Source organism: Ziziphus jujuba, chromosome 9 (genome assembly GCF_031755915.1).
Source record: "Ziziphus jujuba cultivar Dongzao chromosome 9, ASM3175591v1".
NCBI lineage: Eukaryota > Viridiplantae > Streptophyta > Magnoliopsida > Rosales > Rhamnaceae > Ziziphus > Ziziphus jujuba.
Window position 1 is genome coordinate 9043763 of NC_083387.1, and position 26857 is coordinate 9070619.

At 32.1% G+C, this 26857-nt stretch overlaps 4 protein-coding genes across 4 annotated transcripts; 2 read left to right on the forward strand and 2 right to left on the reverse strand.

Annotated features, from left to right (window-relative positions):
* The first annotated feature begins 71 nt into the window (after nucleotides 1–71).
* On the forward strand, nucleotides 72–4439 carry LOC107409593 (diaminopimelate decarboxylase 2, chloroplastic). The gene is made up of 8 exons (XM_048481617.2): nucleotides 72–733; nucleotides 951–1125; nucleotides 1841–1990; nucleotides 2290–2451; nucleotides 2944–3129; nucleotides 3408–3530; nucleotides 3723–3812; nucleotides 4155–4439. Exons 1-8 carry the CDS (start codon nucleotides 243–245, stop codon nucleotides 4233–4235), a joined length of 1458 nt encoding a protein of 485 aa, XP_048337574.1. The 5' UTR covers nucleotides 72–242; the 3' UTR covers nucleotides 4236–4439.
* Nucleotides 4440–11054: 6615 nt separating this feature from the next.
* Nucleotides 11055–16001, forward strand: LOC107405872 (bifunctional dihydrofolate reductase-thymidylate synthase). Its single transcript, XM_048480939.2, has 12 exons — nucleotides 11055–11497; nucleotides 12167–12613; nucleotides 12714–13113; nucleotides 13219–13263; nucleotides 13420–13485; nucleotides 13861–13922; nucleotides 14013–14087; nucleotides 14176–14341; nucleotides 14445–14568; nucleotides 15095–15201; nucleotides 15326–15512; nucleotides 15957–16001. The coding sequence occupies exons 2-11, from the start codon at nucleotides 12189–12191 to the stop codon at nucleotides 15434–15436; spliced, it is 1581 nt and encodes a 526-aa protein (XP_048336896.1). The 5' UTR covers nucleotides 11055–11497; nucleotides 12167–12188; the 3' UTR covers nucleotides 15437–15512; nucleotides 15957–16001.
* Nucleotides 16002–16407: 406 nt separating this feature from the next.
* LOC107408462 (AAA-ATPase At3g50940) lies at nucleotides 16408–18959 on the reverse strand. Its single transcript, XM_016012968.4, has 2 exons — nucleotides 17591–18959; nucleotides 16408–17477 (listed from the first exon to the last, which is right to left on the reverse strand). The coding sequence occupies exons 1-2, from the start codon at nucleotides 18779–18781 to the stop codon at nucleotides 17100–17102; spliced, it is 1569 nt and encodes a 522-aa protein (XP_015868454.3). The 5' UTR covers nucleotides 18782–18959; the 3' UTR covers nucleotides 16408–17099.
* A 4905-nt stretch (nucleotides 18960–23864) lies between these two features.
* On the reverse strand, nucleotides 23865–26612 carry LOC107405871 (probable caffeine synthase MTL2). The gene is made up of 4 exons (XM_016012966.4): nucleotides 26477–26612; nucleotides 25957–26364; nucleotides 24567–24827; nucleotides 23865–24476 (listed from the first exon to the last, which is right to left on the reverse strand). The coding sequence occupies exons 1-4, from the start codon at nucleotides 26549–26551 to the stop codon at nucleotides 24102–24104; spliced, it is 1119 nt and encodes a 372-aa protein (XP_015868452.1). The 5' UTR covers nucleotides 26552–26612; the 3' UTR covers nucleotides 23865–24101.
* Between the last annotated feature and the right edge of the window lie 245 nt (nucleotides 26613–26857).

Below are 26857 nucleotides of genomic sequence, written 5' to 3' on the forward strand. Positions count from 1 at the left end.
TTAAAAAAAAAAATTACATTTACATACACTTCATTATATAATCATATTAAAGTTGATAACCAAATCCAAAACACTGGTAGTACCCAAAAAAAGAAAAAAAAAAAAAAATCCAAAACACTGGTCAACACATTGGAGAAAAAGTGATTTTACCAGTACTCTATCCGGGAAAGGTTGCCTTTTCTAGGGTCTGCTGTCTTTCTGACTCAAAAACTGTGTCGATCAAGCTCTCATTTTTTCCATCCATGGCGGCTACACATCTCTTCTCTCACTCCTCATCTATCTCCAAAACCCTAACTCACCCTCTTAATCAAAACCCATTTTCCAATATCCAGCTTCTATCCCTCAAATCATCCCCTAAACCCTTGACTCTTAGAGCCGTCCTCTCCCAAAACCCCACCAAAGTAGCAGCCCAGAACCCCGGAACGACCCCATTCAAGCATTGCTTCACCAAATCCTCAGATGGGTTTCTCTACTGTGAGGGAGTTAAAATTCAGGACGTCATGGAGTCTACTGAGAGAAGACCTTTCTATCTGTATAGTAAGCCCCAGATAACCAGGAATGTCGAGGCCTATAAGAGCGCATTGGAAGGCTTGGAGTCCATTATTGGGTATGCTATAAAGGCCAATAACAATTTGAAGATTTTGGAGCATTTGAGGCAAATGGGCTGCGGTGCTGTGCTGGTCAGTGGGAATGAGTTGAAGTTAGCTCTTCGTGCGGGTTTTGATCCTACCAGGTAAAGAATATGTGTAACTTCATGTGTTTGGCTGGTGGAGATGTTTATGTGTTAGTGCAGGCAGAGATGCGAATTAAATTATTTTTTGCCAATCATTTATTAGGAATGTTATGTCACTTCGAGATGTAACTTGACCCTGTTTTGATTTTTGTTCATAAAGAGTAGATTTTTATTCTTCTGAGCTTGTTTGTTAATGTGCTTTCCTTCGTTTGGGCAGGTGTATATTTAATGGTAACGGAAAATTGTTGGAGGATTTGGTTCTAGCTGCACAAGAAGGTGTATTTATCAATATTGATAGTGAATTCGACTTGGAAAATATTGTAGCTGCTGCTAGAATTGCCGGAAAGAGGGTTAATGTCCTACTTCGGATCAACCCTGATGTAGACCCTCAGGTATGGAGTTGCTACTGTCACAATGGGGTGCTCATCTAACTAGAGAACTTAGGCATGTGTTTGGTTAATGTGCGGTCCAAAGAAAGTAGTGTAATAAAGCTAAGGACTTCCTGTCTTTATTTGGTCATTGTTATGCCTGTGATAATACTCGTTGAAAGCAAGCTCTCTGGTACCTTTTGAGCTAGCACAAGCTTGATATTCTTATTTGCTTGTATATTTTTGATCAGTTACAATCTTATATTTGGCCCAATAGTCAGTCGTTTCTAAAATCATACTCTTACTGTTGGGCGTTTGGTCAAAATATCTTTTTTTGTTCCAAATTCATGTTCCCTCTTAAATAGTTACATTTAACTTTCTTAAGTGAAATTGATAACAAGTCTAGATTAACTGATAAAATCATAATGCAATTGCATTTAGCTTTTTTGTGTATATACACAATAATCACCATGGCAGTCTCTCTTACAGTACAAAACGACCAGTGCCTGTCAGTTTTTCAGCATCATCACTATAACAATGGCATATAATGCATTTCCATATTTTTGTGTAACTACAATATCTCATTGCATAATCTTGGATCTAGGGTTATAGACCAGGACAATACCATTTCTACACTGTTACTCCATCCTATCTTTCCATATTATGACATTATATTTGCATTGATGTCTTCATCTCTATAATGATCATTCCAATACTTGTTTTTCTATTTTTCTCTTAGGTTCATGCATACGTTGCCACCGGGAATAAGAATTCCAAATTTGGTATTAGAAATGAGAAGCTGCAATGGTTTCTTGATGCTGTGAAAGCACATCCTGATGAGCTGAAGCTTGTTGGGGCTCACTGCCATCTTGGATCCACCATTACCAAGGTATGTTAACAATACTGCGTTTGTCATCTGATCTACATGATTCAAGGTTGTTTTGCAATCTGAACATGTATCATATATTTCCAATATAAGATCATTCGTTATGTATCTCAAAGATTTTAATTTTTTCTCGAACTACTAGGTTCCTTAATTCTAGTTCAGCTGTTGCTTGTGGAAACATTGAAATGAATAGAAAAATAATTCCTGACTTTCTGTCAATTTATTCATATCTTGATCTTGTAAGAAAATGCATAAAAAATTATTTTTGCTTGTATTTTAGCTCTTTTATTTAATGTTTCCAGGTGGACATATTCAGGGATGCTGCAGTTCTTATGGTTAACTATATTGATGAAATTCGATCTCAAGGTTTTGAAATTGATTACTTAAACATTGGCGGTGGACTTGGGATAGATTATAAACATTCTGGTGATATCCTTCCCACACCTAAAGATCTCATTAATACTGTAAGTATCATATCTGAATATAGCTCCAGCCACTGTTTATCTCCATGTGGCTGATTTGATGTAGTGTAGGAAAATGGAGAATGGGAACTTTTCCCTCACTTGTTTATTAAAAGATCTCTAGAAAATATTTCATAGGAAATAAGAAATCTGGATAGTGACAATATACTTAAACGTATTAAGCAGAAATTACACCCCGCCCCTGCCACAGGAATGTCTTTAGTGTGTTTTGAGAACCGTTATGGAATGGATTTGTTGTTTTTTCTGTGTCATTATAAGCGACTATGGGCCATTTAAAAATATTAAACTAAAATCCCATCGATCATTTTCTTGAATATAAATTTTTGGCTTTACCTAGGATTGAATGGATTTCCCACATAAGAATCAGGCCTTGCCTCCTAGTGGGTTTGTAAGGAAGAGAAAATAAAGCATATTGTTCCTCCTTTGACCATAATAAGTTGCATTTAATATTTTCAGTTTTGATGATTGGTGTAGGTTCGAGAGTTGGTACTTTCAAGGAATCTTAAGCTCATCATTGAACCTGGGAGATCACTTATTGCAAATACTTGCTGCTTGGTTAATCGGGTAACTGGTGTTAAGACTAATGGAACAAAAAATTTCATTGTGATTGATGGGAGTATGGCTGAACTTATTCGTCCTAGTCTCTACGACGCTTATCAGGTAAGCATTCCAAGTATAGTTAGCAGCTATGTTGCTGTCTAATTCATAAGCGTTGAATGGGGTAGTAGACAATTTCTTTTGTTTCTATTTTAAAAAAAAATAAAAAATCTATATATACAAGTATTTGAATGAAAACTTTAGAATCCGGTGCCTCATTTAGAACTCGAATAAGTAACCTTATTACATCTGGTGCAGTGTCGATTATTTATAGCTTGTGGCTCTGGACAGGTTGTACCTTTCATTTTTAGTTGCATTAACAAGCTGCCATTTGGCTGCAGCACATAGAGCTGGTTTCTCCAGCACCACCCGATGCTGAGGTTGAAACTTTTGATGTGGTGGGCCCTGTCTGTGAGTCTGCTGACTTCTTGGGAAAGGAAAGAAAGCTTCCAACTCCTGCCAAGGTAAAGCGTAGGCTGCATGGGGATTCGGTTTTCAGTTTCAGCTATGATTCTCTCATTTTCTGGCATCAAAACTATTGGTCCCCTCTTTATGATAATGAGAAGAAAAATGAGTTACAATCTTCATAAATTTTAGATGATATGCTTGTGTGTCTTCCTTTTTCTGCTCTTCTGATGTGGAGTTTCGCTTTGCAGGGGACTGGTCTGGTTGTTCATGATGCTGGTGCCTACTGCATGAGCATGGCATCAACTTATAATCTCAAGATGCGCCCTCCTGAATATTGGGTATAGAATTGTTGCCCTAATTGTTCAATCCTGACATGTAACTCTGTTGTTTATTTTTTAAAAAATAAAATAAAATAAAAAAGGAAAATATCCATTGAGCACTGCTAGAGGTAGTCTATGTGACTTACAGAGACTATGTGCCTTCCCAAATTGATATCATGCTTGTGATATTTTATGAATTCTTATCCCAGTGGAAATGATGCATGTCGAAGTCAAAAAATTCATCATGAAATGTTGTAGCCTAAATAATTTAGAATATCTTATAATTACTTCAGCTGCTGTTTACATGTTTGAAATACTTCTTGGTAACTAAATCTTTATAATTTGGTGTAATGCTGATAGGTTGAAGAGGGTGGATCCGTGGCCAAAATCCGACACGGGGAGACATTCGAAGATCATATACGATTTTTTGAGGGTCTTTGATTGATGATGCTTAAAGAATTTGGTGTACTGCTGATAACTCATTTCATCAGTTAATTATCTGTTGCCAAAATCTGACACCGGGAGACATTCAAAGATCATATACAATTTTTCGAGGGTCTTTGATTGATGATGCTTAGAGACTCTGGTGTACTGCTTATAACTCATTTCATCAGTTAATGAAACACTCTTTTCATTTTTGGTTTACAGACTGGAAACTAGAAAATCACTGTGAGAACTCATTTTAACTAGTTTCTTGGTTTAGAAGTCACGAAGTAGATAAAATGCAAGTAAACGAGTTGTACACAAATTGCTTCGATTGCTATTATAATGTTAAAATTTTGTGCAAAATAGCAGCTTAAAACTCGGAACAACTCCGTTCATTCCCTCATTACTTGCCAAGTGTAAATTGAAAAAAGCTTGCCAAGTGTAAATTGAAAAAAGCTTCTTGTTTTTCGAGATACTTTAAAATGCATTAAATTGCAAATTCACAGTATAAAAAATATATATACTGGTTTTATAATCTTAATATTTAGATATGATATGGAATTTTTTATAATATGATCCATAATTTGAAAGGGTATTGCCGTTTTGAATTCTTTATATTTGTCGGTGTTATAGTAAGTTCCAAGAGGACAAAGACGCGTATAAAAATGGGAAGCAAAGAGAGATGTGAGGGCTATGATGGCAACCCTTTAACCCATAATTCTTTGAGCTAGCAAATTTTTTCTGGAGATAACCAACCCCTCATTGAAAAGTCGCTCTCTGTGATAGAGACAAAAAATAAATAAATAAATAAAAAATAAAAAGGTAAGAAGAAGAAGAAGAAGACGAAGAAAAAGGTAGATATATATATGTGTCGGTCAGTCCAAGGAAAATAAAGCAAAACAATTTTTTATTCTTTTTTAAGTTACATATATATAATTGTCTTGTGATTTTATCTTATTATTTTTGTAAACTATTCCGAGTTGTAATTAATTAATTCTATGGATTTGGTGCTTTACAACTTAGAAAGACAATTTACCTTATTTATATTTAGTTAATTCACTAAATTATCAATGAAGATTAAAAAGTCTTGAGATCTTGTGGAAACTATATTCTAACTTATCCTCGAAGATATGGTGCTGTGACACTGATAATTGAAATCCATTAGCTCTCATTTATTTTTTTTTTTTTGGTGGTAATATCATAATTTAAAGGGCTACTCTTCGTATATTAGCTTTTTTGTTTTGAAAAAAAATATAAAAAAATTTCAAAGATTAGCATTTATTCAATTATAACAAGTGATAGAGTCTCATTAAAGCAATTATTTTTTTTTCACTCACATTTTTCTTTATTTATTTATTTTCAAATGTTATTAAATGATGTAATGTTGTATTATGTATGAAGAAAAAGAGGAAACAAGATCCAAATTCCGATTTGTCAATGTGGACTTCATTTTTATTATCCACAATATCATATTTTCCAAAATAAATTAATAGGATGTTCGGATAGTGGGAATCTAAAATTTTCTTGGAAAGCGAAAATTTTTATTGTTTGGATAGTTTTCAAAATGAGAAATTTGTAGATCCCAGCAGAAAATAAATCGTGAGAAAGTTAGAGAAAAAGTGAATCCTCCAAAAAATGTATCATTTTAAGACTCAAAATTAATTTTATATATTTTTTTAAATACAATTTTAACCTTTAATTTAACTATATAAATTTATTTAATTATTTATAAATCTTATCTTCTTCTATAATTAACCAAACACTATAAAAAGAATCCTAAAGAAACACATTTTTTGGAAACTAAATCTCAAAAAATTAATTCTCAAAAACCAATTTCCTTCAATACTTTCCATTTTATCAAACATCCCACAAAAAAAAGGAAGGTTCCATGCAAAAATATGAATAAATTTATTAAATGTATATTTTAACTATTTATGAAGACAACAATTATCTATTTATAACTTTTCAAATATTTATCCAATCAAAACTAAGATGTTTTGTAAATATCTTATATATATAATATATAAAAGTATAAAAATATTTTTTCTAGAAACTATTTTCCAACTTACTTTGAGATGGGAGACATGTTGATGCAGCATTAAAAATGGACCCACGTTCCGATAAAAAATTTAAATACTTATTCTTAAAGGTTTTAGGTTTTTAATATTAAAAAACTTATATATATATATATATATTTTAAAGTGTTAATGTGCAAAATTAAATGGATTAGTTAAAAAGGATCTCATTTTTGTTGTCTAAATTTTTATATGTCGTAGGATAAATTGAGAGATGTTTTCTAGAAGATTGATTTTGTATATGTATACATTTTGATTTAGGCAATTGAAGCCCTGCTATTGCAACGTTTAGGATTCACATAAGGAAAAGACATATGATCCTTGCCAATGCTACAAAAGTTGGATGCCTTGACACTTAATTGTTTGAAATATAGGATGCTCAAGAAAACTATCATTAATCATACTACTTTCTGTGTATATAATTTTGATTGTGGACATTCTTTTTGTGGTCCTTCTGATGCCTTGCCAACATATAGATATAAATAGTTATAGACATTTTTGAAAATCATATCAATTTTGTCTTCAAAAAATTTTCACCAAAACAAATTAGCAGTTGGTGCATTTCTAAATTCTAATGTCATTCATTTGGGACTTGTATGCATATCAATAGTCTACTGTCTATGCACTTCTTTGAGCATAGATCCTAATTAGACTATGGTATTATTTGTAATTATTTGAATCTACTTAAAAAATAGTTAACAAGTTAAGCTTTGAGTTACTGTGGAATTAACAGATCACGTAGAGAAAAGATGAAAGAAGAAGGGACATGAGGATTTACTTCCAACTGCAAGATAGGAGATGTTAGTTGAAGAATTCAATTTGGCGGCTTCGAAAAGGAGTACAACATCTACTTCAGTTAGGAAAGTTTTCTGGCAAACCCCCATAGAGGGAGAATATGCATCAACACTGATGCTGAGAGTATTCCAGGTAACTCAGCGATTGCACTGATCGTCAGGAATGACCAAGGTAAAGTTCCTATTGCTTGCAGCCAAACCCTTGAGCCTTTTGAAAGCTGAGATTGCTAAGCTTAAAGCTATTGAGTGGGCTTCGACTTTGGCTGAAGAGTTTGGTTGGAAGAATGTGGATTGACTTTTGTGATGCAAAGTCTGTTGTTAAACAGCTTAATGATTATTCAGAGCCGTGTGAATGGGAGTCATGGGCTTTAGTTAGCTCTCTCAAAGCTAAACTGAAGAGAAATAACTGGAAAGTTTCCTAGACCTCAAGGCAAGCAAACAAGTGTGTTGATGTTGCTTCTAAATATGCTATCAGTGATAACAAAACTTTATTTTGCTCTAATGTCAACCTTTGTTCTTGTCCTGCCAATATTTTGGCCCAAATCCTTTCTGAGGAAACTGGAGATTGTATGTTGGGGTAATCTGTTTCTTGGTTGCCCTCTCTTTTTGTGCTTAATGCAGGTTTATTTACCAAAAAAAAAGTTTAAGCTTTGAGTTTTAAAACCAACTTACTTAATATGTTATATTGCAATATAGTTTATGACTAATGTAATACTTTCTTTTAACCTAAACAAACTACTCGATAACCCAAGTATTGCTAGGGATTGTCAAATATAAAAATCGATATTATGAAGGGAATATTATAGTGTTATAATTATATATATATATATATATATATATATTGAAAAAATTATGATTAACTTAATAATACACATCCAAACACTCAAAAAATTGAACACATACGATCAACGAATTTGTTATGGTATATATACATATATATATATATATATACATATATATACTAAAGCAAAAAAAAAAAAATATATATATATATATATATATATATATGTATATATGTATATGCATGAATAATACAGAAGTATACGATATCATATAAATACGAAGGTAGAATTTAGTAACTTGGGTGGTTAGGAAAAAAGTGTTTTATGGTGATTATTAGCATGTTCCCCAATTTGCAAGCAAACTAGGATTGACGTTGTGTTGGCAAAGGCAATCAACAAGCTAAACAAAGCATTCATCAATATTTCTCATTTCTCACCACCCAAAAATACTTGGATAGTGTACCCAAAAAAATAAATAAATAAATAAATAAAAATTGGTCCATTTAATTATTCCTTCAAGCTCACAATTATTGACTAAAAATGAGATGGCTATGGCCATTATGTTTCAATCATGCACCAAAAACATATTCCATGACTAGTTCTCTCATAATCAGGACTAGTTCTCTCATAATGGAATTGCTAGGGCATCATTTTCTTCTTTTTCATTTTTATTTTTTATTTTTGTTGATAAATTGTCATATCCTCTTTGAATATGATTTTATATTCTTCTCTCTCACATTGATAATAATACAATAATTTATATGATGATAAGGAAACGATAAATTTTATATTGATAAAAAGACAATAATTTTATAAAATATTATAAGGTAGATAACATATCTTCTAATTTAAATTCTTTTGCCCGGAATAATACCATCAGATTTCAATTTATTATAAAACCATCTATCTTTATTTCATTTTTGCTACACTAAAATAGGATCGGTAGGTCAATTAACAAAAGAAAAAAGTTTAATTAGTCAATAAGTGCTCATTGCTTTAAAGTGGCAGACATATCCTTAGTCATAATAAATTATTGTAACGCGGAATTGGAATCCTAATCTTTTAAAATTTATATTGGATGTCTTGCAAAATTAAATAAATAAATTGGATGAGTCAATGGCGATTCGAGATTATCTGTTCTTGAAAGTTTGAAACTGACTAATTTATTTAATTTATCTTATAAAAAAGATGAACATGAGTATATATCCATTAGGAATGAATTGTTAATGAATTAAGAAAGAATTAAAACAAAAATAAGTTTTTGACCAGCTTATTACACTCTTTAATTTCGTTTTTTTAATTTCACATGAATTTGAGAAAATTTCTAAAATTTTGCATATTTAGAAACCTTAATTTTTTCTTAAAAAGAAAAAAAAAATCCAGTATATATATATATATATAAAATTAAGGATTATATATTATTATGGAGAAGACAGTGACATGGACGGCTGAGATTGAATCGCTTTGGATGGCGTAATTATCCTTCTATAAATTGATTAAAGACGTTCAAGCAATACCAATTACATTTAATTACCATAAAAAAAGCCCCATTAGAAGCTGACTGGGACTTACCACACGATTGCCAAGTGGACGGTCAAGATTTTGTACGAAAACATTTAGATCTGCTGTTGAAACGTGGTGTTGGCATATTGGCTGGATGTGGATTTCCCGCCTTTCAGGCCTAGCAGACGGCTATGGTTTTTTTCAGTGATGGTTTTGGCTGTGCCCCACTCTCTCTCTCTCTCTATTAGAATTTAGTTTCATGCTTACCAACTTCAATACCCAAACTACCCTCCATTGGTTCCCTAATAACAAATTTAATATTGTTGTCCTGTACTCTTTTTCCTATTTTTAGGTCAACAATGGATGGAAATGAACCCATTCTTTTATTATTTTTATTTTTATTTTTTTTTGCTAAAAGGAAATGAACCCATTCAGTAAATATTAAATGCAGGTTTTACATTAAATAAGCAGCTCTGAAAATATATATATATATTTATATACATACATATATGTTTGAGAACGAAAATAATGTAAAGAAAAAAAAAACATAAACTTTAAATAAATAAATAAATAATGAAAATAGTTGAATGATATAAGCTTAATTAATAAAATATTCATATTTATGACTATGACAATAAAGCTGTAGATTTAAGATACTAAATAAAAGGAAAATTATTGTAAAGATAAAATGAAAAAATAATAAGGGTAGCTATATTTTATCCTTTCAACCATATTTTCTTTTATATTTGACCTCCAAATTATAAAAATGGTTATATTTCTTATTTTCTATTGGTTTAATTTAATTATAACTTTTTTTTAAATAAATAGATAAAAATGAAACGGAATAAAATAATTTTTAAACAGAGTTACATGAGTTTTATATATTTAATTTTATCAAAATCATCCATCAAAATACGATCATGAATTTATTTGACAAATAAAAATAATGGTTCATTGGAAAATATGATTTGTTTTTTAGTAAAAAGGGCAAAATGCAAAGAGAAAAAAGAAAAAAAGAAAAAAGAAGAAAGTATAACTAAAAGGGATAAAATATAGTTATCTCAAGGATAAAACTTTACACTACTTCAAACTTTCAATAAGGGATGAGTGTATGTTTAATAATATTTCACTAAAAAAAAAAATACAAAATTGAAACTAAATTTCAAACCAATCTATATACATATAGAGGGAAGTCTCCCCTCAAATCGTACATCTTATTTTCCAAACAAATAAATAAATTATCAAATTTTTAAAACTCTTTTCATCTTGTCAAGAATTTCATGATGCTAGTTTGAATTTTAAAAAAGAAAATAATAAAAAAAAACTTTACACTATTTTATCAATCAACCAAGAATTATAAGTTTAATAATATTTCCATGAAAAGAATACAAAATCGAAACTACATTTCAAAGCAATAGTAGTCAACTAACATGGTGACACATTCCCTAAGTATTACTCTATACTCTTTACGTATATTTTATATATATATATATATTTCTAAAAAGGAAGTATGTCCTCAAATCACATATCTTGTTCTCCAAATAAATAAATAAATAATCATAATTCTTAAAAGAAAAAGAAAAAGGAAAAAAGCAAGACAGTAAAATATGGAGTGAAACAGGGGCATAATGGGAAAGTTGATAAAAGAAATGAGACCATAATGTCGAAGATGGAGATATTTGGACACCTACACCGACCCCGCAGTCTCACACTCACACCTCGGCGGCACTCCGCGTCAACCGTGCTTTTGGATTTTTCATTTAAGCGTGTCAGAGACTCTGAGACTTTTTTTTTCTCTCTCTTTCCATTTTCGTTTTCTCTCTTCCCAAACACACTTTTTTCTCACTCTTTATTTTTTTGTTCTTTTCTTTTTTTCTCGGATTGAAACCGAAGAAAGCGGTTTTTTTTGGCTCAGTTCTTTGCTCTCTCTCACACACTCGCCCTGCTGTTTTTTCTCATTTCTTTTTTAACTCTATATTTCTGACTCTCTTTTTCACTAACACTGTTTGAAAAATCCCCCTCGTTTTTTATTTTTTTTTAACCTCGCTCCGATTTCGGTCTTCAACTAGCTGACGACTAGGGCTTCGACTCATCCAGGCAATTTCTGCTCCGCTTTCAGATCGGTTGGTGACCTTTCGCATTTCAATTTTTATCCCTTACTTCGTTATTTATTTATTTATTTATTTATTTTTTTGGGGTTCTTCTTTTAGTGTGGTGTTAGTTTTAGTTGTTTTATTTTGAATGTCATATGAGATGGATATATATTTTTTTCTTTTACTATTATTCTGATCTATGTTTACCATTGCAAATTTTAAAAAGTTACTGTATTTTTTATTTTTATTTTTTTATTCTCTCTGAGTTTGGATTTTATTAATTTTGACATTGCATGTGAATTTAATGTATGATTTTAATTGTTCAAGGCATTCTATGTTTTTATGTTGAATAAACCAATTATATGGAGGTTCGAAATTTATTGAATTTAGATTAAAAAAATAAAATGCTTATTACATGCATTATGCATAGTCTGAATAACTGTCGTGCTTCTCAATGTCTTTTTGGGCGTGAATTCTTATGTCTTACTAATTTCTTTTTGTTTGTTTGTTTTGTTTATATATATATATATATATATATATATTTTGGGTTTAAGTATTTTTCTGTGTATAATTGTATTCTCATTTCGGCACCTATAAATGTCTATTAAAAGTCTAGTAATTCTTGAAGGATTTCAATGTATATCACTTCTAGCAAAATTGTCTGTGCGGTCCTTGTTTTAATTAAGCTTTCCTCTTTAGTTTGAGGTCTTTGGCTTCACTCATGGCTAGTGAATCTTTGGTGAGTGCAAATGGGAATGGCAACACGCAGCCTCCTCCGCGGAGGACTTACCAAGTTGTTGTGGCTGCAACCCGGGACATGGGTATTGGCAAGGATGGAGACCTGCCTTGGACGTTACCTAATGAATTCAAATTCTTTATGGACCTCACTGAGACCACTTCGGATCCTGGGAAAAAGAATGCGGTTGTAATGGGTAGGAAAACATGGGAGAGCACTCCTCCCAAAATTCGGCCTCTACCTGGTAGACTGAATGTTGTTCTGACTCGTTCTGGGAGTTTTGATATAGCCACCGCCGAGAATGTTGTAATATGTGGAAGCATGGATTCCGCTTTGGAATTATTAGCTGGTTCTCCATACTGTCTATCAATTGAGAAAGTGTTTGTTTTAGGGGGTGGCGAAATATTAAAGTGAGGTTTTGACGTTCAGTTTAATGTTGCTTTTTTTTTTTTTTTTTCCCTTTGTTTATCTCTTTCTCTTTTTTCATTGTGTTCAAATCCCTACTAACAGGGATGCTCTCAATGGGCCTGGATGCGAGGCTATCCACATTACAGAAATTGAGGCCAGTATAGAATGTGATACATTTATCCCTTCTGTTGATACTTCTGTATTTCAACCATGGTATTCGTCGTTTCCCATTGTGGAGAATAACATTCGTTATTCCTTTACAACCTATGTCCGTGTAAGGAGTTCTGAAGTTCAATCCCTTGGTCAAAACAATGGTCTGATTGCTGATGGTAAGTCAGGCTCCATGAAATTTGATATACAGAAGTTCTCATTCCTCCCAAAGATGATATTTGAGAGACACGAGGAGCACCAGTATCTGAGACTGGTTCAAGATATCATCTCAGATGGCAACACTAAGGATGACAGGACAGGGACTGGTACTGTATCCAAATTTGGTTGCCAGGTAATCAATCCCAATGTCAGAATAATTGGAGTCTTGTTATTCTTCCATTTAAGATTTTGAAACCTGGTTGGTATTCATTATTCTCTTTTTCCTGTCTTACTCTAGATGCGGTACAATCTGCGCAGAACTTTCCCGCTTCTTACAACTAAGGTTTATAGTTTCTCTTTTGAGCTTTTCTCCTTGCTGCTTAATTAGTTTATGTTTATACTTTTTCCTCTTTTAGTGAGGTTAAAATATTTGGAAACAGAGAGATCTTTTATTTGTTTCAATATGTAGGTTAACTTCTATTATAATCTTTTTCCATAGAAAGTATTCTGGCGAGGGGTTGTTGAAGAACTTCTTTGGTTCATCAGTGGTTCAACAAATGCCAAGGTAATGATATTTGTATTGAAAAACTTTGGTGATATGTACATGGGGTACTTACTAAGGATTTTAGTCTATCTTATATTTTTGTATGAATGAATCAGCAATTTGTACTTTCATGCATATGGATCCTCTATGTTGTTTTGAAGGTGAAATGGGTATATTTAGTTGCAGTTTTTTCAAAGATTTTATATGTTAGATATTTTATGTTTGTCTTCATTATTTATGCCGGTTCATTTTTATTCTAGTCCAATCTTAAATGCCATCGTAAACTAAGCAGATTGATTTGAGGTTTATGTGTTACTCTTGGAGTTCTTATGAGTTTGGTGGGAATGGGATGGTCTTATGGCAAATTACATTCTTAAAATTTGATATCACTGGCAGGTTCTTCAGGAGAAGGGCATTCATATATGGGATGGCAATGCATCTAGAGATTACCTAGATGGGTATGTATTGCATATTAATGTACAGTTATTTATATGTTGCGTTGAGTTTTATTGAATTTTTTTTTTTTTTAATGATTCCTGCCATTTCAGAATCGGTTTGAAAGACAGGGAAGAGGGTGACTTGGGACCTGTTTATGGATTCCAGTGGAGACACTTCGGTGCTAGGTTGGTATTGCTACTTCCTTTAACTGATGTGTTTATACTTTATGTACTAATTTGTAACGTCTTCTGTCCATCTTCTAACATTTTGCAGATATACTGACATGCATGCTGACTACACTGGTCAAGGATTTGATCAGTTGTTAGATGTTATTGATAAGATTAAAAATAATCCAAATGACCGAAGAATAATACTCTCAGCATGGAATCCTGCTGATCTTAAATTAATGGCACTTCCACCTTGCCACATGTTTTCTCAGGTTTGTCTTGAAAGGTGCCTCTTTTTTTTTTTGGTTTTTTTCCCCTCTTTATTTATGTTTTTCTCTTCATCTTTGAACATATTCGTTTATTATATCTCTGCAGTTCTATATAGCCAATGGGGAGTTGTCATGTCAGATGTATCAGCGTTCTGCTGACATGGGCCTGGGAGTGCCATTTAACATTGCTTCTTACGCACTTTTGACATGCATGATTGCTCATGTTTGTGGTATACATTCTACAAAACCTATCAAATTTAAACTTGTGGATTGGCTGCAATGTTATATATATAAATGCACAGGTTGATGGTTTCTGCTTCCCCACTCTTAATTGTTTCTTTGCCACCTACAAGAACTGGTGCTTTTTGCTGGTTTGTGTTTTTGCAAACTTATTATTTTATCCCCTAGAGTTCAAGCGAATTCTTTTCTTATCAAAAGGAAGCAGAAGAATAAGAAGGAAGCAGAAAGTTGATGAACCCCGTAACCTCGTATTTTTATTTAGAAATCACTGCATTCAAATGTTGTGTTGCATCATGCAGGTAGGTTATACTATTTACAATAGGATCCGTGTAAATGAAAGATCTGGTTAAGTACTACATAAATAGCAAGAAACTTTGGAAAATGGACAGCAACAATGAGACAGGATCTTGCTCTCCTCTTTGATTCTCTTTCTTTCCTCTCTGATTCTAAAACTTACTATGGTTTTATGTTATGCATCTTGAGAGTCTGTCTCTAATAGCTATTTGTGGTGTGCAGATCTTGTTCCAGGTGATTTTGTCCATGTTATTGGGGATGCTCATGTTTACCGCAATCATGTGAGGCCTCTGCAGGAGCAGCTTCAGAAACAGCCAAAGCCTTTTCCGGTGAGTGAAATAATGTTTTAATAGAACTTATCTTGACACCTCTCCCCACTGGAGAAAGAAAATATTAAAATAAAACCTATTAGTTCACTGTTTTTTGATGTCTAACTGCCTCCTTTTGATTCAGGTTCTGAAGATCAATCCTGAGAAGAAGAATATAGATTCTTTTGTTGCTGCTGATTTCAAACTCATAGGTTACGATCCTCATGAGAAGATAGAAATGAAAATGGCGGTATAAAGCTCTCTCAGTTGTTGGGTAAAGAGAGCTCTGAGACTACCCCCTCTTTTCAGGCAAAACTTGCTCTAGTTTTGAGGCAAGTATAACTGCTATTTTCTATTCTGATTTATATTGCAGCATTTGCATTTAGAGCACAACATTTTTTACATGCAAAAAAATGGGTGGCTTCTGCTTGTTGCCTGTAGTCAATAAAATGTGTATTTTGTTGCCCCTGGGAATTAGTATACTGCATGCAACCTCATAATGCACTTAAAGAAGATGTGTTTCTTTTCTAGGGTTTTGGTCAGAATGACTTATCTACGCAATACATTGCTTTTGAAAGGAAAGACTATTAGTAAAGAAAAACAAGTAAAACAAGCAATCTTTATAATAGATATGATCATAAAGAAAGCTACTTAATCTTTCCATAAGTTCAAACCATAATTTCTGTTAAATAAGGGAACTTTATGCTTGTTGCTTTGCTTTTAAAAAATTTTGAATTAAAGTTCTGAGACTAAATCTTCATCTTCTTAATTTTCAGGAATAGCAAGTGGAGTTTTATCTTGATGTAGTGTGTCGTACAAATGTCGTACAAATAAACAACTGCAAGTTGGATATACTTAAAGCTTTTTGCATTTGTAGTGAGAATCCTTTACTTCCACACCCTTGGTGGTTCTAAGGTGATTTAGGAATCGTGCTTTTGATGCTTTTTGAGTTTGTCTTTTTTCCTGTTCATGGAGCTTTTTTTACTTCTTACAAATCTTTTGTGTATTGTTTGTTACAAAAAAATAGAATCTATTTAGAATTATCTGGCAGCGGTAGATTAGGTCCTTATTTAAAGTTGGACCTAATTATAATGTGAAGATGAATTGCATGGCAGTTCATGTGGGTGGTGTATGGCAGTATTAGGTAATACGAATGTAGGAAGCTGGAGAATCGAATGTAAAACTGTCATGGAAAAAGAAAAAGATACTGAATTGAAGACCGTTTCATTTGAAAAAAAAAAAAAAAAAAAAGCTTCTCGGGCCTTTTTTATTGTTACTTTGGCAGAACTTGTTTGTTTTTAGTTTTGGTAGAATTTGTTTTGAAAGGCCCTTGTATGTTATCTTATATCGATAGCAAAATACAGGTTTATGCATGGGATGATTATGAATCAGTATTAAATTTACTGTAAGCCTTTTTAAATTTCAGATTGTCCAAATTATCTTCACGTTCATGAAAAGAAAATAGGGGTGGTGATGTCTATATAGGTCGGGTCATGGCCAGTGTTTTTGGGGTGATGGGTCATGACCACTGTTGCTCTCTTAATTGAGTTGTTTTCCTTATTTATAATAACTTTCCGGTATTGTTGAAACTGCAAGACTTTAACATGTTAAAACAACAATTGTATACATATATATATATATATATATATATATATATAAATTTTGTCTAAAATAACGGTTACAACCATCTTGTTCATCGAAGTATCATCACCTTCATATTAACTTTTCCTTCGTTCCAGAGCAGATCAAGTATATGTTTCTCTATTTAACAGTTCCACCACAAAGAAATAGAAACAAAAGTAAAATTGTTAAGCATCTATTTTCTTGCTGCTCTCGCTTGTCTCCTCTCGACTTTCCTTTCCCTCTGTCTGGGTCTTGATCCTCTCAGTCTCATCCATTCCTTCAGCTTCAGGTTCTGGTTAACCATTTTTATTTTCTTGATTGCTTTCCCCTTTCTTCTTTTCAAGTAACTCGATTAGGCCTCTCAGTGAAGTTTCGGGATCCTCATTCTTCAGCAACTGCTCCCCTATTTCTGCAGGAGTAACCGTGAGTGTCTCTAACAACTTTTCAATATCTGAGAACAGAAAGTGGTCTGTAATTCCAAGATAAGTGGAGGAGAGCATTCTGAACCCAGAAGGTGTGCAAAATGACATGTGGATGTGAACGTCCATTCGACCCGGCCGCAGCAAAGCAGGGTCTAGTCTGTCTTTGTGATTGGTTGTGAACACTATGATCCTTTCATCCCCACAGCTTGACCACAATCCATCTATGAAGTTGAGCAATCCTGATAGAGTCACCTGAAAAATATACAGAGAAAATGTGAGCGGTTTTATTAATAGGACGTGATAGCATTTCGGCAAAACATTGAAAGAAATGGGAAAAGAACAGAGACAGAAAAGCAGAGTCTTGCCTCTGTTCTTGCACTACGACCATGGTGGTTTCTAGCTCTGGCTTCTGCAAGCCTGTTCTGCAGTTCAATGGAGCAATCTATATCCTCCACAACAAGAATGGATCTATTTTCCGTCGTAATCAACAACTTTCTCAGCTGAGAATTGCTTCTTACATCGGTTAACTCCAAATCATAGACATCGAAATTTAGATAATTTGCCATTGCTGCAATCAAGCTTGACTTACCTGTCCCTGGAGGTCCAAACAACAAGTATCCACGTTTCCATGCCTTCCCCACCTTCCTATAGTACTCCTTCCTCTCCACAAACCTTTCAAGATCCTCCATGATGGCCATCTTGGCCTCCGAATCCATCGCCAATGAATCGAACGTTGCCGGATGATCAAGATTCACGGATTGCCAAGGTTCACCTCTCCCTCGTATCACGCGGTCATACTTCAAAGTGTGAAGCTTCAGTGTCTTTGTCTCTTCCTTCACTTCCTTAGATTTCTCAATTACATATGGAAGATAAGAACTCAAAACCATTTCTTTATGCTTCCTGTTGAAGCTTAACTCGAAGTAGCGGAGTTCGGATTGAGGAGCAGGGTTGTAGGGATCATGGTCAGGGCCAGAGACATACTTTGAAGGGACTTGCTTGGAAACCAATTTCCAATTGAGGACGACCCCTTTGAAAGAATCGGTAAGCTCTTGGTTTCTTTCCATGGAGATTGAAATCTTGTTTTCTTTAGCGGGCATTGTGACTCTAAACGTTTTTGCATTGGGAGAGACGGTGGGTCGGAGAAAGACCTGAGCTGCTTTGAAGAGATGGTTATGGTTGAGACCCTCGAACTCGTCTATAACCAGGGTGAGTTGGTTGGAGAAATAACTCGATAAGCTTGCGATTTTCAAGAACATATAGTGTTGGAGCTCTCGAGGTAGATAGTCACGAGCGACGGAGCGGATGAGCATGACGGTGGTGGCGATGGAGGCGGCGGTGGAGATCATCGTCTTGGTTGATGGCATTTGGAGGCTAGTCATTATTGGATATGATACTGGTTTTTTGGGTGAATGGGGGCAATTTTTGGTTCTTTTGGAGAAATTCTTGATGGCCAAATCGTTGGTTCTTCGTAATCTACACGTTGATTGACTAACACAATTGTTGTGAAGGAAGTTTTGAGTGGTTGATCGTAAATCACGGAGCTCTGAAGCTTCCATGGAATTTCTTTTGTGTCTACTAACTTCAAATCAACGAATAGTTGCAGAGACTTTGACTTTTCTGGCTTGTTGACTGATGTTAATTAATTATTTACATATTTTACTCTGTTAATAGAAAGGAACAGGGAAAACAAACTGAGAGAAAAATAAGAAATTAAATACAAAATTTCATTATCAAGCATGAGCTCTTGCGTTTCTTATTGTTTACATAGATTTGATTTTCTTCTTGTTTTTCTATGCTCTTTTTCTGTTACAGACTCTTGATTTATTTAATAAGAGAAATATATGAAATCAATAAAAAATTTTTTTATCTAAAGTCCAAGTCATGAGTCTCCTTTTAAAACTTTACTTTGGTATTTTTTTTTTAATTTTTTTTTTAAAAGGAAAGAAAAAGAGTATTTTATCCTTTTTTTTTTTTCATGGAAATTACTATGCATAAATAAACACCTTCCCTTTCTCAACCTCCAAGTATTCCTCAATCTTTATGGCAAAATGACTTTGTTTTGGATACTAAAAGACCCTTGTATGTTGTTTGAATACATTCCTAGGCTTGTTCTTCTTCTATTAACCCCCGGATTCAAATACAATTTTCATGGAAAAATGTACTAAAAAGAGACCATATATACACAACTTGAGGATGGCAAAAGAAACGAATAGGGCAAGGAGAATTTTGAGTTTACAATAACGTTGTATCAAAGCCTTGATTCTCATTATTCTTAAAAACTAAAATTGCTTTCACAACCATGCTCGTTCTTGGCATTCCTACAAGGAAGACATGATCCTTGTGCTTCAGGCATTAGCTTGTAAACATGTATGGCATCCATTAATATCTCAGTAAACCAAATAGAAGCCTTTTAGTTCCTGAAGAGAAGAGAAGCCACAGTCTGCAAAACACATCATAAACATGCATCTAATAATCTTAATCAAATATTCAGAATCATCGAAATTTCATCAATTATTATCCAATATATAATATAAGCTTCAATTATCAAACACTTTGTGAAAACAGTCCAAGTGATGACTGAAAGTAAACTACTGCTAGGCTGAAAGCTAACTTGTGCTATATGGTGTCGCTTGTTAACAACAAATGTGTTTTAAAAAAAAAAATAAAAAATAAAAATTGTTCTACCTAATTTTTATAATATTGCTTCACTTAATTTTATTTTCCTATCAAGTTTATATTAACTAAGATGTTTGATAAATTTTAACTACCAATAACAATAACAAATATTTGAACTAAACAAATTACACATAAGTTATTTTTTTGGAAGCAAAAAAAACAATCTAACATGATTAGATAACAAAAGATAAAACCAACACATTATCAAACCACACCTTAATTTACACATAATTGTTCTAGGATAGAAATGTGCCAAAATGAGGAAAACCATTTTTATACAGATACACTTATTGGATTCCTTTTCTTATGGTGAGGTTTCAAACAGCCGACAATCCCCCACTAGATATGAATGGATTTTCACACCACTTTCCCAGTAATTAATCAAACTCTAAATTGATTCACATGGGTTATTAAATTTTAAATTCACTTCGATCTCTTTCCATTTAAATTACTGTATATTAATTTTTCAGTAGTGATCCTATGTTTACAATATCAATTCTAAAATTAGTGTCTGTCCTTTACTTTTTTGAAAAAATTATTGATCTAAATTAATTAGTGAGACAGTAAGATATATTTTATTCTACATGATCATGACACAGCCCAGCACTAGACATTTATCATTACCCAAAAAAAAAAAAAAAAAGAAACAAATCTTTCTTCATCTAAATTAGATATTATAAAGATTACAAGAACAAATACAAATAGAGTGGAAATGGCTTGGCATGTTACTTCATAATCATAATATTACTCAAACATGTGGCCCAATTCCCCCATCTAGTTCCTTCATAATTCTTTTTGTCCAATTTTTTATTTATTGATTTATTTGTTTTATTATTATATAACTTATTATTTTAATATAAGCGGATGGAAATGATAGATCAGGAAAGGTCCTCATGGAAGTAGCTAGAAGATGCGTGCTGCATATGCCTCCATAATTTCTTTCCTGAAGCCACAATCAAGTCGAAAAACCAAATTCTTTATCTGGGAGACAACCTTTAGAGATGTCTTCCTACCTAATACGGTCTCTAAATTAATGAAATCATATCTTACCAGGCCATTCTGTATCTGAAAGTGGAATCATTAAAAGCAATATTTAAAGCCAAAACAAAAACGCAAAAAACATATTTATAAGCTTTTTTGTGTGTGTATTTTTAATCCTTAATTAGATTCTAAAATAATATCCTGGCTATGCAATATTGTCCTATGGGATTTACTAAGTGCTTAGATTAACTTTATATTCAATACGATAGAATGTTATATAATATTGTTTCTATATACTTATTATATATTAATAATCTCCAATGATACATATATATAATGATTAGTTTCACAAAACATAAAATTGGTTTTTATCTTTTATGTGGTTACAACAATATGTTAGGGAACCAAGTTGTTTATCAATAGTCTAGCAAAATGAGATATCATTTTATTGGTTCATATTAGTTTCATTTATCTCGAAGAATTGATCTATTTATATTTAATATAATATTCCATTTTTACCACATCATTTTTTTTTTAAATAACTTGGTGTCTTTAACTCTATCGATGGAAAGTTGGTAACAAATTAACAAATCCCAACTTTTAAGAATATAGTATAGTCCTGATCATTCTGGAAGTAATATATTGAAAAAGTTGATGTGGATAATGATCCATTAAAATAAATTGTTGGCATTTTAATAATAATAATAATAATAATAATGGTGGTGGTCTCGATCTTATAAATATACTGTAGGGAGATATAGTCAATACAAACAATGGGTGGGACATCAAAGATTCCCTTTGTTTTGTTTTGTTTTGTTTTTTGGGTAAAAAGGACAATTCCTTGCAATTTATATATACATATGGTAATGGTATTTTTGGTGAAACATATATTTATCCTAGTTAAAGGCAGACAGGCAGGCAGCCAACCAATACCGTATGGCCAGACAGCAAAACATGACAAAATGCATGTGAAACGCCATCATAAGTATCAGCTTTTCAGATTCATATCACTACCATAATAAACTTTTCAGATCAGACTATAATCACACCATTAATTATGCGTGTTTTTAAGAATTTTTCTTTGTTTTTTTCCTCTAGAACTGTTAACGATAGAGTTGCAGCTTTGACTACAATAACTTGCCAGATTCGAACCATGATAACTTTTCGATCGTTCTCCTAAATTCAAAATTGATAGGTTTATGATGTTTCACAAAAATTATTTCGAAAAACAGTGAAAGTAGAAGTAAAAGAATGCCACATCTTCAGTGCAGTGGCCGGCTCCCATATATATATATATATATATATATATATATATGTATATGTATATATATATATATATTTTTTTTTACGGTATCTATTGTAGTATAAAATTATCCAAAGCAATAATAACCTTATCAAGCCTTGAACATCAACTCCAGGCTCATGAAAGAGGCTGATAAAAGACGTGGAAAAGGACAACATAATATTTACTCGTATATATTAGTGTGAACTGTGAATTGAACTTGTAGTTAAATTTTATACATACGTATTATACTTTTATCATCAATTAGTCAAATACGTTCCAGTTTTTTGAAAGTCAATGGAGAAAGCTCGCCTTTTCTTTTTATTAGAAATATTGTGATTGGTGACATTTTTATGTATTTTAATCAATTTATTTATTTTGATTAAAAGGGTTACCCAGAGATTACACTAAAATGTCTCGGGAAGATAAAGTTCCCATACAATCAAGAGAAGAAATACAAGGTAATCAATACCCTTAGGAGCAGTATCACAAACATGAAGAACTAGATTAAAATTGTAAGTAATATTTGCAAACCATCTGCAACTTTATTACACTCCCCCTATGCTTGATGGAGAAGCCAATATAACAAATATATGTGTATAGATAAATATATATATATAAGAGAAAATATGTAGAGATTTTTAGATTGTAGATTGTCTATCACACTCTTCATAGTTTAAAGTGCTATTTTGGATAATCTATGTAGAGATATGTGTGTGTCAAATATATAAACGAGCCTTCACTTCTACCTTTATGTAAGAATTCAAGGGTCTTACCAATTATTAGTATGAGGGTGACACAAAATTTAGTTTAAATAGAGTTTTTTTATACTAAAAATTGATTGATATAATAGATAATGAATCATTTAATTTCAAGAAAATTTTTATTAATTAATGCAAGTAGATGTATACTATGTGATCAATTTTATTATAGTCTCCTATTAAAATGTCATGATAATTTTTTATTATGACAAATCCCATCAAAATGTCATGATAATTTTTTATTATGACATTTATTTATAGCAAATAGCCATTTGATTGTTTTATTTAAGGGTTGAGAATTAGATGCATTAAGGTAAAACTCATTCAAACCTCAAATATATCTTTAAAATCTTAATTTTTAAATAGATCTAAATGCTTTAAGAAGGTCCTAATGGTTTTCTATCAGGATGGTTGTGATGTTAAATTTCTCATACATACATACATATATATATATATATATATATATATTATAGTTATCTCTCATTAGAAAAACTTGATGGATTTTCCATTAAAATCTCCCTTATTTGTCTTTAAATCTATTCTACAGTTAAAATTTAATAATATAGTAGGGGTTTATATGAGTTTAGACAGGTTCATTTTGCCTAGGTGTTGATTGAAAATCTATTTGAGGATCCTAACCTTATGTGTTATATAACCAGGCTTTTTTTTTTTTTTTTTTGGATCATTTACAATAATTTTTTCTTATCACCAAGTCTCTTGAACCCATAACATTTCAATTGTTGGTATAAATAGTTTATCAAACTCACTTGACAGACTAATTTGAAAGTGCTATTTGCCATAATTTAAAAGGATATTATTTATATAAATAATTATACGAAAATGATATAGTAAATGGTTTATAAAAGCAGACTCATCTACCGTCGTTTTACCACAATTATAAAGAAAAAACTATTGATAAATAAACATGAGAGAAAAAACTACTAATAAATTCTTCTCTAAGTGGTATTTGCTTTGGTAGCCCACAATATTCTTTCAACAATGCTTTTATTCTTTTAAAAAAGATACACTATTCCATTTGACAGTAAAGAAACAAACACACACAAAAGGATCTTTCTGCAACACTAAACAAAGTACAAATTATTATTATTTTATTTCCATCAACATAAGACATTTCTTGAAAAATCACAGAAATATAATTTTGGTTCACAAAATAAACTAAACCCGCTTCCTTGTCAAGGAAATAACCAAGTTTACGTATTGGCATTTTTCCTTGGCCATGAGATGAATAACCTTGTCTGTGAACCTTTTGAAAAAGCCATCTATAATTGCTTCTCCAAATTGCTTGCTGAGAATAGGTTCTGCAACTGCTCTCATGTAATTGGAGACGAATTGTCCTCTTGTTTTCTCATCAATTGCAATAACACTGTTATCGTTTTCTTCTTTCAAATTTGCATCCCAATCCATTTCAAAGATTTTCAATCCATGAAGAGAGAATGATCCTTCTGCTTCAATCACCATTTCAACTTCCTTTGATGTTGGTGCATAATATGGTAAATCGAAATAGTCAAGGTTTTCTTTTTCAATTAAACCCTGCAAAATAAAATTCAGCGAAAATAATTTGGTGACTCTAGCACTTATTGTAAAAACTAAAATAAAAGAAAATGCAGATTAAATACTTACTTCTAAAACCATGTCGTGTAGTGTTGTCCCGACGACCTCCCAAATATTTCGAGGATCATCACTTTGAATACTTCCCATGGTTGTTAATAGCATACCACCACCAGGGACTATCTCCTCAGAACGAGACCTCAAGAACAAAGTGAAATCTTTTTCAAATTGATTGAAATATGCTTTAAAAACCTCAGGAGGGCTTGTTTTTGCTATGTAAATGTTGCCTTTATTCAGTGCTTCTCCTTCTTCCGTCCTCAAACCTTTTGGTGGCTGAAAATTTATATAAAATCTGTATCAATCAAAATACATTTATGGGATTTGCAAATATTTTATTTATTTATTTTTGCAAAGCAGGGCAATCCTTTTTTTTTTTTTTTTTTTTTTGTGTGCATATACTGATTATTTCTGGACTGTTATTTTGGTAAATTAATTTTGAATGTGGTTATTAGAAAGTACCAATATGCACATATGTATACATATATATATATATATAGCTTTGATATGATAAATGATTTATAAAAAAAAATTATGAAACGGTTATTCATAATTATTAAATCACAAAAACCATTCAGATTACAAAAATTATGTAGATGTAATAATTATGAATGTTATTCCTCACAGTGCTTTTTCATAAAACTTTTATCATATTATTTCTGTATGTATATATATATATATATATATATGTACTCAATCATTCGATAAAACTTATAGGTACATATTAGAGAACATGTTTTCTTATACTTTTCGGATAATATATCATGTGATATAAAAGTTAAAACATTTTGCACCGTAAAAAAAATTATATAATGCTTCTATTACAAATTGCAATATATATAAATAATGGTGACTAATCGAATATAAAATGACAGTACTTTTACAGCAAAAGAATAAAAAACCTTACTTCCTACCAACAGACTTTTTCTCAAACACAGTACTAGTACTGCTTAGACAACTAATATTTTGTGTGCACCAAAAGGGGAATATATACATATATATATATATATGTATGTATGTATATGTTTGTGTATTTTATTTTATGCAAATCACAAATTTATGTTACATATACATTTAATTTTATTTTATTAAGCATTTCGTCCAACTTATATATTTTTGATATATCTAATATCAGACTTTTTCTTTTTCTTTTTTTTTGATTTAATATATCTAATATCGAATTTCATCTAATTTGAACCCAAAGTATAATAAGTTGGATGACATCATCCAACAAAATGCAACTACACATATTCATGTTCTACCCACAAAACTTTTCTTTATTATTACTTTTTCTGGTAAAGCGCTCAGTGAATATTTGGTTTTAGGAGATTAGAGTAATTAATTAACTAAGCATCTAAAAGAAAGATAGTAATATATAATATAGGGCATAAAAAGTTGAAGAGACCTGAGAGAGAAAATGCAAACTGTAAGAAGAATGAATAAAGTGCAAGAAATTTCTAGGGAAAAGCCTTCCATAGAAACTCCCAGGCATCCCAGAAATGAAACATGGTCCAAACTTGCTTCCCTTCTCTTTCTCCAACCTCTTATAAAAACTTGGAAGTGATTCAAAAATGGTATTGAAATCATTTCCAGGAAGATCATTAAGGAAAACTTGGAAAGCAGGAGCCTGATGATTATTCAAGCATTGTGATGCTGCATCTATAATATCCATAATTTCTGATGCCACAAGAAGTGTATTGGGTCCTGAAGAGCAACCCAAATCTGCAATTCTCAAACACTCAGGGGTTACACTGTAATAAACCCCTATAACACTTTCTTCTAGTATGGGCTTCACTTTGGTTATTACAAGTCTCTGCAAAGTTAATAAAAGAAAAAACACAAAAATTATAAATAATGTTGAAAACATATGAATGGGTCTGTGAGAGAGAGAGAGAGAGAGAGAGAGAGAGAGAAGAGAGAGAGACTTGGAGTGAAGAATTGCTGGCATAGCTAGTTTCTCCAATGCCGCCTTTCATGTGGAGGACTCGCTCTACTTCCATTGTGTTTGGATGCGGAAATTTTTATTTATTTTTTGGTTTTCAGAGGAGTTATCCTGCTGATTTGCCACCTTTTGATGTCTTGGTTATGCTGATGTGAGGTATATTTATAGGCAGAGCGTGATATGTTGGTTAGCAGAGTTTCACTTTACATTATTATTATTATTATTATTTTATTATTATTATTAACAATTCACTTTTCAGTCACCAAAATGCAGCTATTTTATTTCGTATTTTTCTGAAAAAAAGATGTGACATTCTGTATGGGGTAGGTGAAGGATTCCATCTAACATTATTTATTATTAAATT

Bases quoted from the DNA above. Each gene is read 5' to 3' on its own strand.
- LOC107405872 (XM_048480939.2), top strand. From the start codon at position 12,189: ATGGCTAGTGAATCTTTGGTGAGTGCAAATGGGAATGGCAACACGCAG. The intron at 13,114-13,218 runs GTAATCAATCCC...GTCTTACTCTAG, and splicing joins TATCCAAATTTGGTTGCCAG to ATGCGGTACAATCTGCGCAG. The intron at 14,569-15,094 runs GTATACATTCTA...TGTGGTGTGCAG, and splicing joins CATGATTGCTCATGTTTGTG to ATCTTGTTCCAGGTGATTTT.
- LOC107405871 (XM_016012966.4), bottom strand. From the start codon at position 26,551: ATGGAAGTAGAGCGAGTCCTCCACATGAAAGGCGGCATTGGAGAAACT. The intron at 24,828-25,956 runs GTCTCTTCAACT...ATAAATTTTCAG, and splicing joins GTTTGCATTTTCTCTCTCAG to CCACCAAAAGGTTTGAGGAC. The intron at 24,477-24,566 runs GTAAGTATTTAA...TTTATTTTGCAG, and splicing joins TACACGACATGGTTTTAGAA to GGTTTAATTGAAAAAGAAAA.
- LOC107408462 (XM_016012968.4), bottom strand. From the start codon at position 18,781: ATGGAAGCTTCAGAGCTCCGTGATTTACGATCAACCACTCAAAACTTC. The intron at 17,478-17,590 runs GCAAGACTCTGC...TATATTTTTCAG, and splicing joins GTCGTAGTGCAAGAACAGAG to GTGACTCTATCAGGATTGCT.
- LOC107409593 (XM_048481617.2), top strand. From the start codon at position 243: ATGGCGGCTACACATCTCTTCTCTCACTCCTCATCTATCTCCAAAACC. The intron at 2,452-2,943 runs GTAAGTATCATA...TGATTGGTGTAG, and splicing joins CTAAAGATCTCATTAATACT to GTTCGAGAGTTGGTACTTTC. The intron at 3,813-4,154 runs GTATAGAATTGT...TAATGCTGATAG, and splicing joins TGCGCCCTCCTGAATATTGG to GTTGAAGAGGGTGGATCCGT.